The 27,127-nt window shown below is 41.3% G+C and overlaps 2 protein-coding genes across 3 annotated transcripts in view; both read left to right on the forward strand.

The window, feature by feature from the left end:
- The window catches only part of itgb6 (integrin, beta 6), a 58,416-nt gene extending 47,947 nt beyond the window's left edge, over positions 1-10,469 (forward strand). Inside the window, exons 13-16 of one of the 2 annotated variants that reach the window (XR_004566764.1) lie at positions 8-124; positions 2,627-2,793; positions 2,892-3,056; positions 10,441-10,469. Coding sequence is in view for 1 of the 2 variants with exons in the window: in XM_034195231.1 (XP_034051122.1) it covers positions 8-124; positions 2,627-2,793; positions 2,892-2,990 (383 nt within the window). In the remaining variant the exon portion in view is untranslated. Of the gene's footprint in view, positions 1-7; positions 125-2,626; positions 2,794-2,891; positions 3,520-10,440 lie in introns of those variants that run through there. The other variant, XM_034195231.1, reaches the window with a different exon arrangement.
- A 969-nt stretch (positions 10,470-11,438) lies between these two features.
- Positions 11,439-27,127, forward strand: part of pla2r1 (phospholipase A2 receptor 1) — a 115,601-nt gene continuing 99,912 nt past the window's right edge. Inside the window, exon 1 of the mRNA XM_034195243.1 lies at positions 11,439-11,689. Within this exon, the coding sequence (XP_034051134.1) occupies positions 11,581-11,689 (109 nt within the window). The 5' untranslated portion in view covers positions 11,439-11,580. The remainder of the gene's footprint in view (positions 11,690-27,127) is intronic.

Genomic DNA, 27,127 nt, shown 5'->3' on the forward strand with positions numbered 1-27,127 from the left:
CTTTCAGATTATGACAAGAGTTCTTCTGTGAAATGCACCGTGAAAACAGAAAGCGGATGCTGGATCTCATTTATTGTGGTAGACAGTGACACAGGAACCATTGCCTGCAATTTCCACATGTATGGTAAGCTTAAAAATTTTTTTGTTTGTTTTCTTGGGACAACACCAAAATACAGTTACTTTAGGTCAATATGCAGCAATTCAGCCTGTTCCAGCGATAATTGTGCGAGGGGACTTTGTCCCCTGTCGTGTTGAAACATAACAGAATCACTCAATAGAAATGCCAAATGTTGAGTCAACACTGAAACCGCAAATGGCAAATGTTGAACTCTTCCTGGAGTGACAATATAAAAACAGTGACTGGTTTATCGGGCAGCATAATGGAATGTCACCCCAAGGGATCATTGTTGCCCATCTGTGTAGTTAATAAATTTATCTTTACAATTGTGTGAAAAATTTGCCAAGTCATTTTTTATTTGTACCGTAGTGAGTTCATGGTACTGTGTTTCAGCCAGACTTTTAGCACAATGACGTGTAGAACTGTCCCAGTTCATGGTCGAGTGTGGCAGTGGGAAGCGTCTCAAACTCGTCGGGTGAAACACCACGCAAATCTTTCCCGTTGTCCTTCGCTAAAAACTCCTTGAACAGTGCAGAACTTTTCTTGATACTTTTCGTGGTATACTCTAACTGTCTTTCTTCGAGAGAAGAGTGTTATCCCATCAATATCCATGGACACAAACCTTCTGCTCTCCGCCATGATGTCGTCTGCGACGCATCACCCCTGCGCATGCGCGAAACATTGTTGCCCCGTTATGACAAAATCGGTCCGCAATCACTCATAATGTTGCCTGAAATGGTGCAGAATCAGTCAATAATGTGGCTATTGTTAAGTTTGGATGATTTATTGTGAAAAGTATTGCAATTATTACACGCGAATCAGCCAGTCAGAAGAAAGGATTTCAGTCAGATGTATAATAATAGAGGAGATCTTTCGCGATTTTGGTGGACAGTCAATACAGAAACCGGAAACACTAACCTGAGAGGCGGTGCATACCTTGACAGCCCTTGAGGTCAGTCAGTGACTATCTAGCATTTAAATTACATGTAAAAAAAATATTTGGATCTTTGAAAATAAATAAATTTCTCTACCCAGAATAATCAAAATTGCATTATTTATTGAAGAAAGGCTGCCATCATCCACACAACTGTGAGTGTCAATTTTCTAATCAAATCAAATCAAAGGCATTAAAAAAAAAAAAAAAATCTAAAACTACTTTAAAAATGGTTGAAAAACTTACTTATGTAAGTTAGTTGTGATTCTCAATTAATTTAAGAAAGGCTGTCATCACTTATGTAGTTGGTCAAAAATAATGTCCTCAAATAGGGCTATGCTTATCTGGCAACAAGGCCACCTTAAATGGTAAGAACTTTCCATAATGTGCCATCTGATGGTGAGGGACTTTGCTCATTAATGTCAGCGAAATGAAATATAATAAAACACAAGTAAATGAACTAGGTTCACAATATTCTGAGTCATCACCAAAATAAGTAACAATGAAAAAATAAGTAAACGTTGTGTTATTTATGGAAATCTCACCATTAAAGCAGGGTCTGTATGTGCAAAACCAAGTATGTTGCCAGTCTTAAAAAGAAAATATGAAATTACAGCAGTTTGCGAGAAGGCATGTAGGAGAGTTAAGCCTAGATTTAATCTGTTTTCTTGCATGTATATGTATTTATTATTGTGAATGAAGTCCAAGACTTATATCCGTTCCCTAACTTTTCAAAAGAAAACTGGATGTAAAAGTATGTTAAAAAATAATCCTTATATTTAGTTTGCCCAGTTACTTATGGGATCTGAAAATGGAGGGACTAAGTAGAAAAAAGATGTCTGTACTTTCAAAGTGGTTAATTCAGAATATCTGTGAAACCTTTTTAATCAAGGCTGAAATTTGACACTATAATTTATTATTGAATTCACAAAGATCACAGCATCATCTGCAAATGAAAACTCAGACACTTTCCTGACAACGGATTTTGCTTAAATTTAAACCACAGATACATATTCAAACATGGAAGACACCATTAAATTTTGGAGGTGATCTGGATCTGCATCCGGAATCTGGGTCAAGATTTCACTTTATGTAGGTTTTGAAGGATTACTTCAAAACTACTTCACGGATTCTCACCAAATTTTCACCACAGATACATATTAGACCAAGGAGGAACCCACTGAATTTTGAAGATTATCCAGCTCTGGATCTGGATTCTGGATCAAGTTTCACTTTATATAAGATTTGAAGGATTACTTTTAGCAGGATTACGGCAAAACAACTGCACGGATTTTGTTTAAATTTAAACCACAGATACATATTCAACCATGGAAGACACCATTAAATTTTGGAGGTGATCTGGGTCCAGATCCCGAATCCGGATCAAGATTTCACTTTATATAGGTTTTGAGAGTTACTTCAAAACTACTTCATGGATTCTCACCAAATTTTCACCACAGATAGATATTAGGCCATGGAAGACTCCACTGAATTTTGGAGGTGATCCGGCTCCGGATTGGCGGATGTCAAAAATCTCTGATTGCTCTTGTTTCTCGTGCTTCATCTCACCTTAGATTGCCCAAAGTCTCCCAACATCCCCATGATTATTCTTGGGGTCTCCCTCTCCATTGTGTGCATTGGCTTGATCCTCCTGGGTGTGTGGAAGGTGCTGGTGTCAGTCCACGACCGTAACGAGGTGGCCAAATTTGAAGAAGAGAGGGCAAAAGCAAAATGGCAGACGGTAAAACCACAGAGGTTTTTTTTTGTTTGTTTTTTTTTAAATATGTAATTGATTGCTCGGTTATGACTGTTAACGTGTGTTTATTTGTCTGTTCTCAGGGAACCAATCCTCTGTTCAGAAGTTCAACATCGACATTCAAAAATGTAACTTATAAGAATACAGAAAGAGAAAAGATGACCGTGTCTGGTCATTATTGACGTTGTGATTTTACAATGAAAAGTACCATCTTTGTGCACTTGGATGTGTGTTGTGTTTACGTGTGAGAGAGTGAGCGAAAAAACCAAAAGAGGTTTAAAAAAAAACACTCAGATTTCTATGTTGTACAAATCTCTGTGGTCAGATGTGCTGTAACACAGTAGCCAACACTGTAAGCAGGCGTCTTTATTTGCTGCTGCAAAAGTGCACAGATGGCCTTTTTTAAGGCACCAGTGCACAGTTTAACACTGTATTACCCTACTGCAAGATCCCAGTTTGTCATAAAATCTTGGGCTAATGTAATGTGCATTTTGAGTGGTTTACTACTGAAAAATCATTTTTCGTTCTGCTGTAAGGTTGTGTATATATTTATATATAGGTCATTGTTTTATTAAAAATGGTGGTTTTGTTTGTTTGAATGCAAAGTCAGGCAGAGCCTTGGATATGAATTGGAGTGTTTAGTTGCATGGCACATAAATAAAGTTGAACTTTGTTTTATTGTAAAATGATTATTTAAGGATCATTAAAGCACTCAGTATTTGGGAGTGATACTGACATCGTTTTTGCTCCCAACTAATACTAATCGACAAATATGCTCATCAAACTGTGACTTCTTGCATTGTATGAAAGTTGCTGCTCCTGAATGGATCATTTTCTCTCCCAAAATGTTAACATGTTAATCTGAAGCTCTTTGTTGGATGATGCACAGAAATCTAGTCTTCAATGTTAGAGCCTCTTTTTTTCTCAGAGAAATGCAGATGCAAATGCATCCAAATCTCTCAAATATGACAATATATTTTTATTCATTCATTCATTCATTCTCTGGCACTTATCTGGGTCCAGGTTGTGGTGGCAGCAGACCAAGTGCCTCGACCTGGAGGATCTCAAGGTGTTTCCAAGCCAGCTGGGAGATATAAGACCTCAGCATGTCCCTGGGGTCTCCTCCCCGTTGGACATGCCTGGAAGACCTCCCTCAGGAGATAACCAGGGGGCATCCTCACCAGATACACAAACCGCGTCAGCTGCTGATGCAAAGAAGCAGCGGCTCTACTCAGAGTCCCTCCCAAATATTTGAGCTTCCCACCCTGTTCCTCAGTCAGGTATCTGGGATACCTGACTGAGGAATCTCATTTCCATCACTTGTATCCACTAATGTGCTATTTTTGTGATTACCGAAAGTTGACTGTTGACCATCAGTGAGGATAGGACTGTAAATTGACAGCCTCGCGTTCTGGATCAGCTCTTTCTTCAACAGGACAGTCCAGTATAGCTTCTGCAGGACATCACATGTAGCCCCGATACCTCTGGCAATCTCACAGTACACCTTTCTCCCACTCGCAAACAAGACTGAGATACTTGAACTACTCCACTTGAGGCAATAACTCTCGCCTGATCTGGGAGGACAATGCATCCTTTTCTGTCAGAGGCCCATGGACTCAGATTTGGAAGTGCTGAAAAATTCACTCTTTGCCTCAAACCCAATCACTGCACATTGGAGCTCACTGTCTGACAAAGCCAACAGAATCACATTATCTGCAAAAAGCTGAGATGCAGTTCTGACGTTACCAAGCTGCACACCCTCCAGTCCCTGACAGCACCTTAAACTCCTTCCTGTGAACATCATAAACAGGATTGGAGATAAGGGGCAGCCCCGGTGGAGTCCTACACCCACTGGGAACAGAGCCGATGAAGGATGCAGACAGAATTCCTATTTTGGTCGCACAGAGACTGAATTGCGCATTGCAGCAGTTCCAGTACTCCACATTCTCGCAGCACCCCCGCAGAACACCTTGAGATACCTGGTTGTACACCAAGTCCACAAAGCACATGGAGACTGTTTCGTCATACTCCCAAGGCCCATCTAATATCCTTGCAAGGATAAAGAGCTGGTCCACTGTTCCTTTAGCTTCTTAGCTTTTTCTTAGCTTCATATAGTGGACAAGAGCAGAGAAGGATATTAGACTTGCATATCAGATGTACCTTTTGGCAATTTGTAGCTAAACTTTCAGGTCTTCTAAAGAAAATCCTCCTCTATACCACTTCATCATAAAGCTGTACAAATGGTGATACAAAATGTAAAGCTTGGACTGTGCACAATTTCTTCAGTCACAGCCACGTAAGCCTATAACTTCTTCTGGGTTGTCTGGGTGTCTTGGTGGCTTTCCTCACTCTTCTCCTTCTTGCACAGTCACTCAGTTTTTGAGAACTGTCTACTCCATGCAGATTTACAATAGAGTGCCATACTGTTTGTATTTCTTTGTAATTTTTGCAAATAAAGTCCAAGACATATTCAGTGGCAGCTTTACATGAGAGAGATTTTAAGGTTCTGTTACCAACCTATAAAATGGTTCACGGACTAGCATTTCCCTAGATGACCTACTTTAACCCTACGTACCAGCCTGGGCTTTGCTTTCTCAGGGTGCCGACCTACTTTGTGTCCCTAGGGTGAATAAAAAGTCTGCGGGTCATAGAGCTTTCCCTTATCGTGCCCCTGTTCTGTGGAATGATCTCCCTGCATCAATAAAACAGATTCTGTGGAGACTTTCAAGTCCAGACTTAAGATGCACTTATTTTCCCTTTCGTATGGCTCGCATACTGGCATAGTATTACTATGCTTTTTACCCTTTTAAATTCATTTTATTAGGAAACGGAGCGGCCACGGTCTCAACTTTATCTAAAGTCTGGGTCTTTTAGTGAAGCTTAGGGCTAGTGGCCGGGGATCACCTTAGTATTTCTTCTGTTTTTGTTGTTGCTTAATGCTAACAAATTATACTGTATTTGTTGTCTTTTCCCCCCTGATTCTGTTTTTTTTCCTCTCTGTTTGAGGTGCAGCTCCAGCCAGAGATGGGGGTGGTGTCTATGTCTGCAAACCTCCTGTCCTGTGCACCAGCATGGACTACCAATATTTCCTGTATATTTGTGTTGTTAATTGTGTCAGTAGCATGGCCCAAGCAGAGGGTCACCCCTCTGAGTCTGGTCTGCTTGAGGTTTCTTCCTCAAATCATCACGGGAGTTTTTCCTTACCACTGTCACCTGTGTGCTTGCTCTAGGGGTTGGTAAGGTTAGACCGTACTTCTGTGAAGCACCTTGAGGCAACTTTGTTGTGATTTGGCACTTTATAAATGAAATAAATTGAATTGAATGACCACAAAAGACTCCAAGCTGTCATTGACGTTAAAAGGGGCAACGCACAGTATTAAGGACAGGGGTATGTAAACTTTTGATCAGGGTCCTTTGGGTAGTTTCTGTTGTTATTATGATTTAAACAGAGTAAACACAGTTATTTGGCAATAACTGGCTTCACACAAGCACTAACCATGAGTGAGAAAAAAGGTTTTCGTGTTATCATTCATATTCTCTGAAAAATGGCAGGAAGTTTGGGGTCCCCTACTGAAGCTGTTGCCCCCGCAACCCAATCCCGCATAAGTGGTTGAATGAATGAATGAATCAATCAATCAATCAATCAATTTTATTTATATAGTGCCAAATCACAACAAACAGTTGCCCCAAGGCGCTGTATATTGTAAGGCAAGGCCATACAATAATTACGTAAAAACCCCAACGGTCAAAACGACCCCCTTTGAGCAAGCACTTGGCGACAGTGGGAAAGAAAAACTCCCTTTTAACAGGAAGAAACCTCCAGCAGAACCAGGCTCAGGGAGGGGCAGTCTTCTGCTGGGACTGGTTGGGGCTGAGGGAGAGAACCAGGAAAAAGACATGCTGTGGAGGGGAGCAGAGATCAATCACTAATGATTAAATGCAGAGTGGTGCATACAGAGCAAAAAGAGAAAGAAACACTCAGTGCATCATGGGAACCCCCCAGCAGTCTAAGTCTATAGCAGCATAACTAAGGGATGGTTCAGAGTCACCTGATCCAGCCCTAACTATAAGCTTTAGCAAAAAGGAAAGTTTTAAGCCTAATCTTAAAAGTAGACAGGGTGTCTGTCTCCCTGATCTGAATTGGGAGCTGGTTCCACAGGAGAGGAGCCTGAAAGCTGAAGGCTCTGCCTCCCATTCTACTCTTACAAACCCTAGGAACTACAAGTAAGCCTGCAGTCTGAGAGCGAAGCGCTCTATTGGGGTGATATGGTACTATGAGGTCCGTAAGATAAGATGGGACCTGATTATTCAAAACCTCTTTTTCCAGGCTAAGTGAAGATCTTCTAAATTAGTGAGACGCCATTTCCTCTCCAACTTACGGGTTATCTGCTTTAAGCTGCGAGTTTGTGAGTTATACCACGGAGTCAGGCACTTCTGATTTAAAGCTCTCTTTTTCAGAGGAGCTACAGCATCCAAAGTTGTCTTCAATGAGGATGTAAAACTATTGACAAGATACTCTATCTCACTTACAGAGTTTAGGTAGCTACTCTGCACTGTGTTGGTATATGGCATTAGAGAACATAAAGAAGGAATCATATCCTTAAACCTAGTTACAGCGCTTTCTGAAAGACTTTTAGTGTAATGAAACTTATTCCCCACTGCTGGGTAGTCCATCAGAGTAAATGTTATTAAGAAATGATCAGACAGAAGGGAGTTTTCAGGGAATACTGTTAAGTCTTCAATTTCCATACCATAAGTCAGAACAAGATCTAAGATATGATTAAAGTGGTGGGTGGACTCATTTACATTTTGAGCAAAGCCAATTGAGTCTAATAATAGATTAAATGCAGTGTTGAGGCTGTCATTCTCAGCATCTGTGTGGATGTTAAAATCGCCCACTATAATTATCTTATCTGAGCTAAGCACTAAGTCAGACAAAAGGTCTGAAAATTCACAGAGAAACTCACAGTAACGACCAGGTGGACGATAGATAATAACAAATAAAACTGGTTTTTGGGACTTCCAATTTGGATGGACAAGACTAAGAGTCAAGCTTTCAAATGAATTAAAGCTCTGTCTGGGTTTTTGATTAATTAATAAGCTGGAATGGAAGATTGCTGCTAATCCTCCGCCTCGGCCCGTGCTACGAGCATTCTGGCAGTTAGTGTGACTCGGGGGAGTTGACTCATTTAAACTAACATATTCATCCTGCTGTAACCAGGTTTCTGTAAGGCAGAATAAATCAATATGTTGATCAATTATTATATCATTTACTAACAGGGACTTAGAAGAGAGACCTAATGTTTAATAGACCACATTTAACTGTTTTAGTCTGTGGTGCAGTTGAAGGTGCTATATTATTTTTTCTTTTTGAATTTTTATGCTTAAATAGATTTTTGCTGGTTATTGGTGGTCTGGGAGCAGGCACCGTCTCTACGGGGATGGGGTAATGAGGGGATGGCAGGGGGAGAGAAGCTGCAGAGAGGTGTGTAAGACTACAACTCTGCTTCCTGGTCCCAACCCTGGATAGTCACGGTTTGGAGGATTTAAGAAAATTGGCCAGATTTCTAGAAATGAGAGCTGCTCCATCCAAAGTGGGATGGATGCCGTCTCTCCTAACAAGACCAGGTTTTCCCCAGAAGCTTTGCCAATTATCTATGAAGCCCACCTCATTTTTTGGACACCACTCAGACAGCCAGCAATTCAAGGAGAACATGCGGCTAAACATGTCACTCCCGGTCCGATTGGGGAGGGGCCCAGAGAAAACTACAGAGTCCGACATTGTTTTTGCAAAGTTACACACCGATTCAATGTTAATTTTAGTGACCTCCGATTGGCGTAACCGGGTGTCATTACTGCCGACGTGAATTACAATCTTACCAAATTTACGCTTAGCCTTAGCCAGCAGTTTCAAATTTCCTTCAGTGTCGCCTGCTCTTGCCCCCGGAAGACAATTGACTATGGTTGCTGGTGTCGCTAACTTCACATTTCTCAAAACAGAGTCACCAATAACCAGAGTTTGATCCTCGGCGGGTGTGTTGCCGAGTGGGGAAAAACGGTTAGAAATGTGAACGGGTTGGCATTGTACACGGGGCTTCTGTTTAGAACTATGCTTCCTCCTCACAGTCACCCAGTCGGCCTGCTTTCCCGGCTGCTCGGGATCTGCCAGAGGGAAACTAACAGCGGCTAAGCTACCTTGGTCCGCACCGACTACAGGGACCTGGCTAGCTGTAGAATTTTCCACGGTGCGGAACCGAGTCTCCAATTCGCCCAGCCTGGCCTCCAAAGCTACAAATAAGCTACACTTATTACAAGTACCATTACTGCTAAAGGAGGCCGAGGAATAACTAAACATTTCACACCCAGAGCAGAAACGTGCAGGAGAGACAGGAGAAGCCGCCATGCTAAACCGGCTAAGAGCTAGTAGCTGCGCTAAGCTAGCAAATTCCTAAAAACACACAAAGTGAATAATGTGTAAATAATTTAGAGGTGATTCAGCAGAGGGAGTGCTTTAGTTAAGGCACGTGAAGATTACACTGTGAAACAAATCGTTATCTAGTTAACTAGATCAATCTAACTGCGCAGATTAAACAGCTAACAGATACAGCAAAACACCGCTGTGCTCCGGAACAGGAAGTGATACAATACCGCAGTGAGAGCCAACCACCAGTAGAGGCAAGCAAGGAAGCATGAATGAACATGCACACTAAGCCTCGTTGTCTTGATAGGTAAGATGAAATGTTAGGACAATGTTCTTGTAAAACACAGCATAATTTGGCATTTTATGTGTAAAATTGATCTATTTTGGTTGTACCCATTTTGCTGTGGGTCGCCACAGTGTGTGCACACACGTACGCATGCATAGACACTACATATACACACAAACACGGTCTGGCTTCCTTCTGCTTCCAAAGACATGCAGGTTAAGTGAACTGGAAACTTCAACTTGGCTGTATGTGTTTTTATATGTGGCTCTGAGATCCAAATTAACACCCAAGGATGAACAAATTTTGGTTCAGAAGGTCCAAAAGAACCTCAGGATCACAACAAAGGAACTGCTGAGGTTTGAAGGCATCAGATAGAAATATGACATCATCCACTTTAAAGAGAGCACTCCATCACTATGACCAGTAGAGTGAACCATGAATTAACTTACTGTTAAAAACCAGACAACATCACAGTGGATCACCAGGACTAAGCTCAAGACTTTGTTTTAATGTTAGTGTTGATTAATGGCTTCCTCCTTGGTCCAGGCTTTTAGGTGACTGTGATGTATGATGTCACATTTCTATCTGATGGCCCCAACTCCATTGTTTCCATAAGTGGTTAGAACTGTTGTCTCACAGCAAGAAGGTCATGGGATCGATTCCCACCAGTGTCTTTTCTGTGTGGAGTTTGTATGTTCTTCCCGTGTTTGTGTGGGTTCCCTCCAGGGGCTCCGGCTTCCACATCCAAAGACATGCAGGTTAGGCGGACTGTAAACTTTAAAATGTCTTTAGGTGTCAATGTGTTTGTTTGTCTGTCTGTGGCCCTGGACAGGATGCCAATCTGTCGCACCCCCGCCTCACACCCTATGACTGCTGGGATAGGCTCCCACCCACCGTGACACTTACTTGGAGCAAGTGTTTGAAGATGAGTGAGTGAGTGAGTGAGTGAGTGAGTGAAGCTTCATTAATTCACAGTCATCTTCAACTGTTACTCTAAGTGGTTGTTAAATTGAGAATGTATGTGACTTAAGTGAATTGTGTTAATCTAACTTATTAAAGTAAGTTAAACTAACTTAAGTCATTTAGATATTACCAATTGAAACAATAAAATTAAATTGGCTCAACTATTTTCTTTTTTCAGTGTATTATCCTCAACTACTTATATTTTTTTAATATATACAGGGTGGACCCATAAAATGTTACCATTTTTTGATCGTACGTACACAGGTATTTGAAATGAGAACTTATTTGAAATTTTTAATTACAGACTTGTAACAGAAGCATCAAATTAACATTTGATACCAAAGTTTTCCCACTTTGCCTCTTGTTTTCCGCACAGTTCAGTAATTGATGACATGTTCACTCCATGCTCTTCTTTGGATTACATCTGCAACACACACTTTGAAGTTTGTGATGTTAACACACATCTCAAGAGGGATTCTCCGAATTTCTTTTTCATTTTCAGAAATTGATATTCCTGAAAATGAAAAAGAAATCTTTGTTATTTTCGAAATTCTACGAATTAAAAAAAAGTGGTAACATTTTATTGTATATTGTCCAGCTGCTTGTGACACCACGTGTCTTTTGGTGAAGGATTCTAAGAGGAACCTGACGAGTGAAGATCCATTTTTTTTCTTGCTCTTCAAAAAAAGGCACTTCTTATTGGCGCTTAAAATACAACTAATTAAACCCTAATTATGCCAGTTAGTCAATCCGGAGTTTTCTTTGATGAACTCCAATCATTTCTGTGACGTCTGAAGAGCTTTGATGTTCATAATTTATCAGAAGTCCCACAACCTCACAATCTGGACGCAGTGTGTGTGTGTGTGTGTGTGTGTGTGTGTGTGTGTGTGTGTGTGTGTGTGTGTGTATACATGGTTTTTTTTTTTTTTTTTTTTTTGGTCTGGGAGGAGTAATGCGGTTTGCAGCTCCTCTCTGACGTCGCCGCTGAAAAAGTTCTCCACCAAAACTTTTCTACGAGGAGAAAAGAAGCAGTCGAAGCTTCGGTCCGGAGGAATGTGCAGCGGACATTTGTGCTGCTTCGACGTCCGTCCTCGCCGTCGAGATGACCGTCCAGCTGTCTGTCCTGTGTTCGCTGTTGTTGGCGCTAAAAGGCATCTGCGGCTCCGAGGACGAGCAGCTCCTGGACCAAAAACAAGTCGAGGAGTTTTACAGTAAGTAATAAAAGCACAACGTCCCCAAAAGGAACCCCGCGAACCCGATCCAGACCGTGTCGTTATATTCAGTAAGAGTTTGTAATGCTGAGGACTTGTATTTTTAACACCGTCGCCGCCGCACGGTTGTAACGGTTCTGTAACGGTTCTGCGGTTTGACGGTTTGAAGTGATCGTGAAGTTTTAACTGTAGGTTATGACTTCAAGTCCCCTCATGGTCTGCATCTGGCTCATATTACCAACAGAACTTCATTTTTCTTTCAGACAAGCATGTGCATGAGATTTTCTTCCCCTGTGCACTAAAATAAATTTAAACAGTATATAATATAATAATACATTTATTTATAAAGCGCTTTAAAGCGATTTAAACTATAAAAAAAGCAATTTAAATAAGATAAACAATCAAATAATGATAGGCAATAGAAATTAAATAGGTATTAAGACTAGTCTGGCATGGCGACCGCCCCCCGCACCACCACCCCAACGGCCTCAGGGTCACCACAGCAGAAGAAGTCAGTCTCACAGTTACTGTGAGAGTTAGGAGAAGGGAGAGGATGATCATTTTTTTTCCTCAAAATTTTGCACACAGTACCCCATAATGACAATGTGAAAAAAGTTTTTTTTTTTTCAATTTAAAAAAAAAAACAAGCAGTCAGAGATTTCTGACATTCGTCAAGAGTTGATGAGGACTCAGAATAAAAGATATATGATTCACATCATGACCCAGACTTTACCTGGATCCAGATTTCACAACACAATTTGGTACTTTAACGTTTCCCATAATCCCCGTGGCGCCCCCTGCACTTCCCAGAATGCACCACGGCGCCAGCAGAGTTCCGGCGTATCACAGCGTACGTAAACAATGGCTAGCAAGGATGTGGATGGTGTTGATCCGGCAAGTTCACAGGCAGTTATGATGATGACACGTTCTCCTAAGTTGAGAGGGTTATCTAGAGGAGGTGTAGCACCTGTGATAGACTTCTGCTGTGTCGCAATTTTATATATTTTATTTTATTTAACCAGGAATAATCCCACTGAGATTCAGAATCTCTTTTGCAAGGGGATCCTGGCCAAGAGAGCAGCACAGTATTTCCACATAAAATACACACTTGAAATAACAACAACAAAACAAACATTCAAATCATTAAAACAGTTTGGCAAAATACAAAAGACATTTATATAAATAGTAAATAAAATTGGACCTAGTATGGACCCCTGGGGGACACCATTTTGAGTCAACAAAAGTTTGGAAGACACACCGTCAACCTGAACATTTTGTGTTCTGCCGCTCAAGTAATTGTCAAACCACATGACACCTTTTGAAGACATTCCAATATCACGCAGTCTCTGCACAAGACCAAGTGGTCAACAGTGTAAAAAGCCTTTGACAGATCTAAAAACAACGCAACACAGTATTCGTTAGAATCAATAGCACTTATGAGATTATTTTAAGACTTTCATGGTGGCAGTGACAGTACTGTGTTTTTTTTTCTCCTGAAACCAGACGGCAATTCATTTAAACCTCTGGGGTCCGAGGGCATTTTTTGGACAGTTCACTCGCCTGGCATAAATGTTTTTTTTTATGGCTGTTAACAGCTCTCCCTGCATCCCACAATCAAGTTTTATGTCTTTTTTTCAGGACAACCTGTTCTTTCATAATATATATGCTTTTATTGTGTTTTATAAGTGTAATAAAGGTTTACAATCAAAAATAACAAAGGAAAAAGTAAAGCCAAAAATAATTTTCCACACACATTTATTCAAAACACACAGCAAACTATAATAAACAACTGTTTTGACACTTTATTAAGGTAATTTGAGGTCTTGTGTGAAAGACTGTACAACAAAAAAGTTCAAACAATAAACACAAATGCACATTTTGAAAAATATATGCAAATGGTCTGTACGGCCCCTCACCCCATTGATATGGTAAACAGTGCTTTACGCCAGAGGGAGAGAGCCACAGAGTAATCCAGTAACATTCAAATGCAAACTAGTGGAGCAATCCTGATAGTTACACACTCTTTGTTTGAGCACGTGAGTTTGTCATGCGAGGCTCTCCGTCTGCTTTCACTTTCGCTGTGCGTAATGGCGCAGGGCGCACTGGAGGAGTTAGGGGGCTATTGAAATGGGCCAACTAGTAAGATATCACTCCTGAAAATGATCTTTGGTTTATCACGTGAGGTAAATCTGCCCTATGATTGGATTTTTGGAAAACCATGTGATGGTGAACAAATTCTGATTGGACACTCACATTGCGCACGTCATCACACAGCTTCTATGAGGAGTACAGAGATGGCCGACGGTGGATCGAAAGTCCATGGGGTTAACTTTTCAACAAAAAAGTAAGTTTTTATCTCATATAATTAAAAAAGTTATTTATAATTTAGTAAAGCTTGGTCCCAGCCATTGTATACAACCCCAAAGGGTTAAAATGCTATTTCTTGTTAGAAAATCTTTCAACTGGTCACTTGAACTTTGGCTAAATCAGACAGGTTATATGATATCAGGCTATAATTATTAGGATTTGTTCAATCACCATCCTTCAATAAAGGAGTGACATATGCTGACTTCCATACACTAGGAATTATTCCAGTTTCTATAGTCAGGTTGAAAATGTATGTCAAAGCTTCTGTAATATGTTCAGCAGCGATTTTCAAAAAATATGGGTCTAACCCATCAGGACCAGAGGATTTCTTGGTATTTAACTAAAAGAAAGCATTGTGTACCTCCTCTCTAGTAATGAGAGCAAAATCAAAATCACAAGGTACATTTTCACCAGACAGAGAGTAATCCACTCGACTCATCTCTTGTTTCATTTCCTGCTCAAACAACAAACCAGAAGATATAAAGTCCTGGTTTAAGAAATCTACCATACTTTTCTTGTCTGTAATGAGCTCATCATTCAGCTTTAAAGTATTCGAAAGTACAGTGTCCATTGTGCCTGAAGACAATGATTTGATCATCTTCCAGAATTTAGAAGGGTTGTTTCTGCTATCGAGTGGTGGGCACAGCTAACCCCCAAAATTAGCTTTGATAACAGATAATCAGATAACTGAAAAGTTATCTTTTATAAAGCTAAACCAATAAACCACCCAAAAATTTATCGGAAACTACAGATAACCGATAAGTTCCAGTATTGTCTCCGGTACAATTGCAGCTACAGTAGTAACAAGCTGATTTGAGTTTTAACACCACAGTCGCTTGTGGTAGCATCAAAGGCAACTACAGACGCAAACAATGAGTCAGCACTTCTGTCTTCGACCGCCTTGCCCTCTGCTGGAAGCTCCTGTTTACTACATAGCTTCCAACAGCAAAGCAGCTGAGAGGAGTAGCGAAGCTCAACTCTCTACTCGATAACAGCGTTCCCGTGAGGCGGAGGTCTTGGAAAATCAAGCAGTGCTGATTTATGGTTTGGTTTATAAATAAAATTAATACTGATAGGATAACTCCATTAATGTCAATTCTGTCATTTGTACAAAGTTAAAATATAACATATCTTTTAATGTTGAATAATGCACTAATTCTGAAGTTTTGTAACAAACACAGACAGATGGCAGAGGATTATGGGTAAAATGTGCCTCCACTAACACTGATTGGTTGACTCATTCATTCTATGTAAACCAACACGTTAATGTGTGGTGTGTTGGTGTTGACAGATAAATGTGCTTTTGTAAAATATGCCATTTTTTATTTGTAAAAAAAAAAAAAAAAAAAGGCATTTTCAAAAAACAAGCCAAGTTGTAATTAGATAGCCGTCTGATATAACCAGTGTCAAAATAAATAGAACACTGCTATCTACTGGACACTCAGTACTAGGGCAAATACTGCCATGAACACTACTGGCCAGTAGATGACAGTAGAGACCGTGAAAACATGCCAAAACAAAATTCCAGATAATCCGTCTCTGCTACATTTAAGATGCATGGAATAAACGCAAACTGAATTTCAGACATATATATATATATATATATATATATATATATATATATATATATATATATATATATATATTATATATATATACATACAACAAAAATATAAACGCAACACTTTTGGTTTTGCTCCCATTTTGTATGAGATGAACTCAAAGATCTAAAACTTTTTCCACATACACAATATCACCATTTCCCTCAAATATTGTTCACAAATCAGTCTAAATCTGTGATAGTGAGCACTTCTCCTTTGCTGAGATAATCCATCCCACCTCACAGGTGTGCCATATCAAGATGCTGATTAGACACCATGATTAGTGCACAGGTGTGCCTTAGACTGCCCACAATAAAAGGCCACTCTGAAAGGTGCAGTTTTATCACACAGCACAATGCCACAGATGTCGCAAGATTTGAGGGAGCGTGCAATTGGCATGCTGACAGCAGGAATGTCAACCAGAGCTGTTGCTCGTGTATTGAATGTTCATTTCTCTACCATAAGCTGTCTCCAAAGGTGTTTCAGAGAATTTGGCAGTACATCCAACCAGCCTCACAACCGCAGACCACGTGTAACCACACCAGCCCAGGACCTCCACATCCAGCATGTTCACCTCCAAGATCATCTGAGACCAGCCACTCGGACAGCTGCTGAAACAATCGGTTTGCATAACCAAAGAATTTCTGCACAAACTGTCAGAAACTGTCTCAGGGAAGCTCATCTGCATGCTCGTCGTCCTCATCGGGGTCTCGACCTGACTCCAGTTCGCCGTCGTAACCAACTTGAGTGGGCAAATGCTCACATTCGCTGGCGTTTGGCACGTTGGAGAGGTGTTCTCTTCACGGATGAATCCCGGTTCACACTGTCCAGGGCAGATGGCAGACAGCGTGTGTGGTGTCGTGTGGGTGAGCGGTTTTCTGATGTCAGTGTTGTGGATCGAGTGGCCCATGGTGGCGGTGGGGTTATGGTATGGGCAGGCGTCTGTTATGGACGAAGAACACAGGTGCATTTTGTTGATGGCATTTTGAATGCACAGAGATACCGTGACGAGATCCTGATGCCCATTGTTGTGCCATCCATCCAAGAACATCACCTCATGTTGCAGCAGGATAATGCACGGCCCCATGTTGCAAGGATCTGTACACAATTCTTGGAAGATGAAAATGTCCCAGTTCTTGCATGGCCGGCATACTCACCGGACATGTCACCCATTGAGCATGTTTGGGATGCTCTGGACTGGCGTATACGACAGCGTGTACCACTTCCTGCCAATATCCAGCAACTTCGCACAGCCATTGAAGAGGAGTGGACCAACATTCCACAGGCCACAATTGACAACCTGATCAACTCTATGCGAAGGAGATGTGTTGCACTGCATGAGGCAAATGGTGGTCACACCAGATACTGACTGGTATCCCCCCCCAATAAAACAAAACTGCACCTTTCAGAGTGGCCTTTTATTGTGGGCAGTCTAAGGCACACCTGTGCACTAATCATGGTGTCTAATCAGCATCTTGATATGGCACACCTGTGAGGTGGGATGGATTATCTCAGCAAAGGAGAAGTGCTCACTATCACAGATTTAGACTGGTTTGTGAACAATATTTGTGGGAAATGGTGATATTGTGTATGTGGAAAAAGTTTTAGATCTTTGAGTTCATCTCATACAAAATGGGAGCAAAACCAAAAGTGTTGCGTTTATATTTTTGTTGAGTATATATGACTCTGGAACAAAGACGACAGACAGTGTTTGACATAAACAGGACTCTAATAGCAAACAGGAATTGATTGCAATGATTCCAATTGAAAATAACCTGAGCTTCTTCTGGCATTTTTACATAAAACAAACACAGTAACAACGTCTATAAACCCAGAGAACATATTCACGAGAGTTTTAGGCACAATATACAAAGAGCTTAATGCTGTTGTCTGTGTGGAGCCTGATCAGAGTGTCTCAAATGCATGTCTTCTGTCGTGAATGTACTGAGGGCACCCATAATGCATTTGGGCACAGCATGTCCACACTAAAACCTTCAAAATTCGTGCATTACTTTAAAACTAAAACATACGAGGGCTGTCCATAAAGTATAGGTCCTTTTTATTTTTTTCAAAACCTATATCAATCAATCAATCAATCAACTTTTTTCTTATATAGCGCCAAATCACAACAAACAGTTGCCCCAAGGCGCTCCACATTGCAAGGCAAGGCCATACAATAATTATGAAAAAAAAAAAAAAAAAAAACCCCAACGGTCAAAAAGACCCCCTATGAGCAAGCACTTGGCCACAGTGGGAAGGAAAAACTCCCTTTTAACAGGAAGAAACCTCCAGCAGAACCAGGCTCAGGGAGGGGCAGTCTTCTGCTGAGACTGGTTGGGGCTGAGGGAAAGAACCAGGAAAAAGAGATCGATCACTAATGATTAAATGCAGAGTGATGCATACGGAGCAAAAAGAGAAAGAAACAGTGCATCATGGGAACCCCCCCACAGTCTACGTCTAAAGCAACATAACCAAGGGATGGTCCAGGGTCACCCGATCCAGCCCTAACTATAAGCCTTAGCGAAAAGGAAAGTTTTAAGCCTAATCTTAAAAGTAGAGAGGGTATCTGTCTCCCTGATCTGAATTGGGAGCTGGTTCCACAGGAGAGGAGCCTGAAAGCTGAAGGCTCTGCCTCCCATTCTACTCTTACAAACCCTAGGAATGACAAGTAAGCCCGCAGTCTGAGAGCGAAGCGCTCTAATGGGGTAATATGGTACTACGAGGTCCCTAAGATAAGATGGGACCTGATTATTCAAAACCTTATAAGTAAGAAGAAGAATTTTAAATTCTATTCTAGCATTAACAGGAAGCCAATGAAGGGAGGCCAACACGGGTGAGATATGCTCTCTCCTGCTAGTCCCCGTCAGTACTCTAGCTGCAGCATTCTGAACCAACTGAAGGCTTTTTAGGGAACTTTTAGGACAACCTGATAATAATGAATTACAATAGTCCAGCCTAGAGGAAATAAATGCATGAATTAGTTTTTCAGCATCACTCTGAGACAAGACCTTTCTGATTTTAGAGATATTGCGTAAATGCAAAAAGGCAGTCCTACATATTTGTTTAATATGCGCTTTGAATGACATATCCTGATCAAAAATAACTCCAAGATTTCTCACAGTATTACTAGAGATCAGGGAAATGCCATCCAGAGTAACGATCTGGTTAGACGCCATGCTTCTAAGATTTGTGGGGCCAAGTACAATAACTTCAGTTTTATCTGAGTTTAAAAGCAGGAAATTAGAGGTCATCCATGTCTTTATGTCTGTAAGACAATCCTGCAGTTTAGCTAATTGGTGTGTATCCTCTGGCTTCATGGATAGATAAAGCTGGGTATCATCTGCGTAACAATGAAAATTTAAGCAATACCGTCTAATAATACTGCCCAAGGGAAGCATGTATAAAGTGAATAAAATTGGTCCTAGCACAGAACCTTGTGGAACTCCATAATTAACTTTAGTCTGTGAAGAAGATTCCCCATTTACATGAACAAACTGTAATCTATTAGACAAATATGATTCAAACCACCGCAGCACAATGCCTTTAATACCTATGACATGCTCTAATCTCTGTAATAAAATTTTATGGTCAACAGTATCAAAAGCAGCACTGAGGTCCAACAGAACAAGCACAGAGATAAGTCCACTGTCCGAAGCCATAAGAAGATCATTTGTAACCTTCACTAATGCTGTTTCTGTACTATGATGAATTCTAAAACCTGACTGAAACTCTTCAAATAGACCATTCCTCTGCAGGTGATCAGTTAGCTGTTTTACAACTACCCTCTCAAGAATCTTTGAGAGAAAAGGAAGGTTGGAGATTGGCCTATAATTAGCTAAGATAGCTGGGTCAAGTGATGGCTTTTTAAGTAATGGTTTAATTACTGCCACCTTAAAGGCCTGTGGTACATAACCAACTAACAAAGATAGATTGATCATATTTAAGATTGAAGCATTAAATAATGGTAGGACTTCCTTGAGCAGCCTGGCAGGAATGGGGTCTAATAAGCATGTTGATGGTTTGGATGAAGTAACTAATGAAAATAACTCAGACAGAACAATCGGAGAGAAAGAGTCTAACCAAATACCGGCATCACTGAAAGCAGCCAAAGATAACGATACATCTTTGGGATGGTTATGAGTAATTTTTTCTCTAATAGTCAAAATTTTGTTAGCAAAGAAAGTCATGAAGTCATTACTAGTTAAAGTTAATGGAATACTCAGCTCAATAGAGCTCTGACTCTTTGTCAGCCTGGCTACAGTGCTGAAAAGAAACCTGGGGTTCTTATTTTCTTCAATTAGTGATGAGTAGAAAGATGTCCTAGCTTCACGAAGGGCTTTCTTATAGAGCAACAAACTCTTTTTCCAGGCTAAGTGAAGATCTTCTAAATTAGTGAGATGCCATTTCCTCTCCAACTTACGGGTTATCTGCTTTAAGCTACGAGTTTGTGAGTTATACCACGGAGTCAGACACTTCTGATTTAAAGCTCTCTTTTTCAGAGGAGCTACAGCATCCAAAGTTGTCTTCAATGAGGATGTAAAACTATTGACAAGATACTCTAACTCCCTTACAGAGTTTAGGTAGCTACTCTGCTCTGTGTTGGTATATGACATTAGAGAACATAAAGAAGGAATCATATCCTTAAACCTAGTTACAGCGCTTTCTGAAAGACTTCTAGTGTAATGAAACTTATTCCCCACTGCAGGGTAGTCCATCAGGGTAAATGTAAATGTTATTAAAAAATGATCAGACAAAAGGGAGTTTTCAGGGAATACTGTTAAGTCTTCTATTTCCATACCATAAGTCAGAACAAGATCTAAAATATGATTAAAGTGGTGGGTGGTCTCATTTACTTTTTGAGCAAAGCCTATAGAGTCTAATAATAGATTAAATGCAGTGTTGAGGCTGTCATTCTCAGCATCTGTGTGGATGTTAAAATCGCCCACTATAATTATCTTATCTGAGCTAAGCACTAAGTCAGACAAAAGGTCTGAAAATTCACAGAGAAACTCACAGTAACGACCAGGTGGACGATAGATAATAACAAATAAAACTGGTTTTTGGGACTTCCAATTTGGATGGACAAGACTAAGAGACAAGCTTTCAAATGAATTAAAGCTCTGTCTAGGTTTTTGATTAATTAATAAGCTGGAATGGAAGATTGCTGCTAATCCTCCGCCCCGGCCCGTGCTACGAGCATTCTGACAGTTAGTGTGACTCGGGGGTGTTGACTCATTTAAACTAACATATTCATCCTGCTGTAACCAAGTTTCTGTTAGGCAGAATAAATCAATACGTTGATCAATTATTATATCATTTACCAACAGGGACTTAGAAGAAAGAGACCTAATGTTTAATAGACCACATTTAACTGTTTTAGTCTGTGGTGCAATTGAAGGTGCTATATTATTTTTTCTTTTTGAATTTTTATGCTTAAATAGATTTTTGCTAGTTATTGGTGGTCTGGGAGCAGGCACCATCTCTACGGGGATGGGGTAATAAGGGGATGGCAGGGGGAGAGAAGCTGCAGAGAGGTGTACAAGACCACAACTCTGCCTCCTGGTCCCAACGCTAGACAGTCACAGTTTGGAGGATCCCAAAAAATTGGCCAGATTTCTAGAAATGAGAGCTGCTCCCTCTAAAGTGGATTTCATTCATATGTTTTTACGTCAGACATGCATGAACCCTCGTGCGCATGCGTGAGTTTTTCCACACCTGTCGGTGACGTCATTCGCCTGTGAGCACTCCTTGTGGGAGGAGTCGTCCAGCCCCTCGTCGGAATTCCTTTGTCCGAGAAGTTGCTGAGAGACTGGCGCTTTGTTTGATCAAAATTTTTTCTAAACCTGTGAGACACATCGAAGTGGACATGGTTCGAAAAATTAAGCTGGTTTTCAGTGAAAATTTTAACGGCTGATGAGAGATTTTGAGGTGACACTGTCGCTTTAAGGACTTCCCACGGTGCGAGACGTCGCGCTGCGCTCTCAGGCGGCATCATCAGCCTGTTTCAAGCTGAAAACCTCCACATTTCAGGCTCTATTGATCCAGGACGTCGTGAGAGAACAGAGAAGTTTCAGAAGAAGTCGGTTTCAGCATTTTATCCGGATATTCCACTGTTAAAGGAGATTTTTTTAATGAAAGACGTGCGGACGGGTCCGCGCGTCGGGACGCAGCCGGCGCGGAGCGGCGGCACAGGAAAAACACCTCCGTGTTGATAACCATTTGTAAAATCCAGGTGGCTTTTGATGGCTTTCAGTGGAGTGAGTATATGAGAAATTGTTTAACAGCTGGACATGTTCCAACTTGTCTTTAAGGCTTCCAACAGAGGTGTTTTTCCTGTGGCGGAGCGTCGCGGCGGCTGCGAGCCGACGCGCGGACCCGTCCGCACGTCTTTCATTGAAAAAATCTCCTTTAACAGTGGAATATCCAGATAAAATGCTGAAACCGACTTCTTCTGAAACTTCTCTGTTCTCTCACGACGTCCTGGATCAATAGAGCCTGAAATGTGGAGGTTTTCAGCTTGAAACAGGCTGATGATGCCGCCTGAGAGCGCAGCGCGACGTCTCGCACCGTGGGAAGTCCTTAAAGCGACAGTGTCACCTCAAAATCTCTCATCAGCCGTTAAAATTTTCACTGAAAACTAGCTTAATTTTTCGAACCGTGTCCACTTCGATGTGTCTCACAGGTTTAGAAAAAATTTTGATCAAACAAAGCGCCAGTCTCTCAGCAACTTCTCAGACAAAGGACTTCCGACGAGGGGCTGGACGACTCCTCCCACAAGGAGTGCTCACAGGCAAATGACGTCACCGACAGGCGTGGAAAAACTCACGCATGCGCACGAGGGTTCAAGCATGTCTGACGTAAAAACATATGAATGAAATCCATATAGTTTTTGAAAAAAATAAAAAGGACCTATAGGATTTGTGGTGGAGGGTGGACTTTTTTCTGGTTCCGGAGCACAGCGGTGTTCTGCTGTATCTGTTAGCTGTTTGAACTGAGCTGTTTGAGTTCTTTGAATTAACAGTCTTTTTCAAGACTTTTTTACTTTTTTTTACTTTTTCACCGTGCTCCAACGCCTAAAGAAGACCTCTAACGGTCGAAGTATCGCGACGGAGCTCTTTTATCAGCTAACCTTCATCAGCGTTGGCAAGCTAACTAGCTTGCTAACGCTTTCGTTTTTATTTTTATTTTATTTTTTAGCACTGTTGTCGTGCTGCTCCACAGCCTGCCTAGTGGATTTTTATTTTATTTTAGCACTGTTGTCGTGCGTTACCTGTGCTGCTCCACAGCCTGTCCAGTGGATTTTTATTTTATTTTTAGCACTGTTGTCGTGCGTTACCTGTGCTGCTCCACAGCCTGTCCAGTGGATTTTTATTTTATTTTTTACCACTGTTGTCGTGTGTTACCTGTGCTGCTCCACAGCCTGTCCAGTGGATTTTTATTTTATTTTTTGGCGCTGTTGTCGTGCGTTGCCTGTGCTGCTCCACAGCCTGTCCAGTGGATTTTTATTTTATTTTTTACCACTGTTGTCGTGTGTTACCTGTGCTGCTCCACAGCCTGTCCAGTGGATTTTTATTTTATTTTTTGGCGCTGTTGTCGTGTGTTACCTGTGCTGCTCCACAGCCTGTCCAGTGGATTTTTATTTTATTTTTAGCACTGTTGTCGTGCGTTGCCTGTGCTGCTCCACAGCCTGTCCAGTGGATTTTTATTTTATTTTTTACCACTGTTGTCGTGTGTTACCTGTGCTGCTCCACAGCCTGTTCAGTGGATTTTTATTTTATTTTTTAGCACTGTTGTCGTGCGTTACCTGTGCTGTTCCACAGCCTGTCCAGTGGATTTTTATTTTATTTTTTACCACTGTTGTCGTGTGTTACCTGTGCTGCTCCACAGCCTGTTCAGTGGATTTTTGTTTTGTTTTTTGGCACTGTTGTCGTGTGTTACCTGTGCTGCTCCACAGCCTGTACAGTGGATTTTTATTTTATTTTTTACCACTGTTGTCGTGTGTTACCTGTGCTGCTCCGCAGCCTGTCCAGTGGATTTTTATTTTATTATTTTATTTTATTTTTTATTTTTTTTAATTTATTTATTTTTTTTTTAGCACTGTTGTCGTGCGTTACCTGTGCTGCTCCACAGCCTGTCCAGTGGATTTTGATTTTGATTTTATTTTTTTGGGCGCTGTTGTCGTGCGTTACCTGTGCTGCTCCACAGCCTGTCCAGTGGATTTTTATTTAGCGCTGTTGTCGTGCGTTACCTGTGCTGCTCCACAGCCTGTCTAGTGGATTTTTATTTTGTTTTAGCACTGTTGTCGTGCGTTGCCTGTGCTGCTCCACAGCCTGTCCAGTGGATTTTTATTTTTATTTTATTTTATTTTTTAGCACTGTTGTTGTGCGTTACCTGTGCTGCTCCACAGCCTGTCCAGTGGATTTTTATTTTTATTTTATTTTATTTTTTAGCACTGTTGTTGTGCGTTACCTGTGCTGCTCCACAGCCTGTCTAGTGGATTTTTATTTTATTTTAGCACTGTTGTCGTGCGTTACCTGTGCTGCTCCACAGCCTGTCTAGTGGATTTTTATTTTGTTTTAGCACTGTTGTCGTGCGTTGCCTGTGCTGCTCCACAGCCTGTCCAGTGGATTTTGATTTTGATTTTATTTTTTTTGGCACTGTTGTCGTGTGTTACCTGTGCTGCTCCACAGCCTGTCTAGTGGATTTTTATTTTATTTTTTACCACTGTTGTCGTGTGTTACCTGTGCTGCTCCGCAGCCTGTCCAGTGGATTTTTATTTTATTATTTTATTTTATTTATTTATTTATTTTTTTTTTTTTAGCACTGTTGTCGTGCGTTACCTGTGCTGCTCCACAGCCTGTCCAGTGGATTTTTATTTTTATTTTATTTTATTTTTTAGCACTGTTGTTGTGCGTTACCTGTGCTGCTCCACAGCCTGTCCAGTGGATTTTTATTTTGTTTTAGCACTGTTGTTGTGCGTTACCTGTGCTGCTCCACAGCCTGTCTAGTGGATTTTTATTTTGTTTTAGCACTGTTGTCGTGCGTTACCTGTGCTGCTCCACAGCCTGTCTAGTGGATTTTTATTTTGTTTTAGCACTGTTGTTGTGCGTTACCTGTGCTGCTCCACAGCCTGTCTAGTGGATTTTTATTTTGTTTTAGCACTGTTGTTGTGCGTTACCTGTGCTGCTCCACAGCCTGTCTAGTGGATTTCTATTTTGTTTTAGCACTGTTGTCGTGCGTTACCTGTGCTGCTCCACAGCCTGTCTAGTGGATTTCTATTTTGTTTTAGCACTGTTGTCGTGCGTTGCCTGTGCTGCTCCACAGCCTGTCCAGTGGATTTTTATTTTTATTTTATTTTATTTTTTAGCACTGTTGTTGTGCGTTACCTGTGCTGCTCCACAGCCTGTCCAGTGGATTTTTATTTTTATTTTATTTTATTTTTTAGCACTGTTGTTGTGCGTTACCTGTGCTGCTCCACAGCCTGTCTAGTGGATTTTTATTTTATTTTAGCACTGTTGTCGTGCGTTACCTGTGCTGCTCCACAGCCTGTCTAGTGTCGGATTCCCTGTTTGGGAATCCGCTAGCTTAGCGTAGCTACTAGCTCTTAGCCGTTTTAGCATGGCGGCTTCTCCTGTCTCTCCCGTACTTTTCTGCTCTGGGTGTGAAATGTTTAGTTATTCCTCGGCCTCTTTTAGCAGTAACGGTACATGTAATAAGTGCAGCTTATTCGTAGCTTTGGAGGCCAGGCTGGGCGAATTGGAGGCTCGGCTCCGCACCGTGGAAAATTCTACAGCTAGCCAGGCCCCTGTAGTCGGTGCGGACCAAGGTAGCTTAGCCGCCGTTAGTTCCCCCCTGGCAGACCCCGTGCAGTCGGGAAGGCAGGCTGACTGGGTGACTGTGAGGAGGAAGCGTAGCCCTAAACAGAAGCCCCGTGTACACCGTCAACCCGTTCACATCTCTAACCGTTTTTCCCCACTCGACGATACACTCGCCGAGGATCAAACTCTGGTTATTGGCGACTCTGTTTTGAGAAATGTGAAGTTAGCGACACCAGCAACCATTGTCAATTGTCTTCCGGGGGCCAGAGCAGGCGACATCGAAGGACATTTGAAATTGCTGGCTAAGGCTAAGCGTAAATTTGGTAAGATTGTAATTCACGTCGGCAGTAATGACACTCGGTTACGCCAATCGGAGGTCACTAAAATTAACATTGAATCGGTGTGTAACTTTGCAAAAACAATGTCGGACTCTGTTGTTTTCTCTGGGCCCCTCCCCAATCAGACCGGGAGTGACATGTTTAGCCGCATGTTCTCCTTGAATTGCTGGCTGTCTGAGTGGTGTCCAAAAAATGAGGTGGGCTTCATTGATAATTGGCAAAGCTTCTGGGGAAAACCTGGTCTTGTTAGGTGAGACGGCATCCATCCCACTTTAGAGGGAGCAGCTCTCATTTCTAGAAATCTGGCCAATTTTTTGGGATCCTCCAAACTGTGACTGTCTAGCGTTGGGACCAGGAGGCAGAGCTGTGGTCTTATACACCTCTCTGCAGCTTCTCTCCCCCTGCCATCCCCCTATTACCCCATCCCCGTAGAGACGGTGCCTGCTCCCAGACCACCAATAACTAGCAAAAATCTATTTAAGCATAAAAATTCAAAAAGAAAAAATAATATAGCACCTTCAATTGCACCACAGACTAAAACAGTTAAATGTGGTCTATTAAACATTAGGTCTCTTTCTTCTAAGTCCCTGTTGGTAAATGATATAATAATTGATCAACGTATTGATTTATTCTGCCTAACAGAAACTTGGTTACAGCAGGATGAATATGTTAGTTTAAATGAGTCAACACCCCCGAGTCACACTAACTGTCAGAATGCTCGTAGCACGGGCCGGGGCGGAGGATTAGCAGCAATCTTCCATTCCAGCTTATTAATTAATCAAAAACCTAGACAGAGCTTTAATTCATTTGAAAGCTTGTATCTTAGTCTTGTCCATCCAAATTGGAAGTCCCAAAAACCAGTTTTATTTGTTATTATCTATCGTCCACCTGGTCGTTACTGTGAGTTTCTCTGTGAATTTTCAGACCTTTTGTCTGACTTAGTGCTTAGCTCAGATAAGATAATTATAGTGGGCGATTTTAACATCCACACAGATGCTGAGAATGACAGCCTCAACACTGCATTTAATCTATTATTAGACTCTATAGGCTTTGCTCAAAAAGTAAATGAGTCCACCCACCACTTTAATCATATTTTAGATCTTGTTCTGACTTATGGTATGGAAATAGAAGACTTAACAGTATTCCCTGAAAACTCCCTTTTGTCTGATCATTTTTTAATAACATTTACATTTACCCTGATGGACTACCCTGCAGTGGGGAATAAGTTTCATTACACTAGAAGTCTTTCAGAAAGCGCTGTAACTAGGTTTAAGGATATGATTCCTTCTTTATGTTCTCTAATGTCATATACCA

The sequence above is a fragment of the Thalassophryne amazonica genome, chromosome 2, assembly GCF_902500255.1.
Source record: "Thalassophryne amazonica chromosome 2, fThaAma1.1, whole genome shotgun sequence".
Lineage (NCBI taxonomy): Eukaryota > Metazoa > Chordata > Actinopteri > Batrachoidiformes > Batrachoididae > Thalassophryne > Thalassophryne amazonica.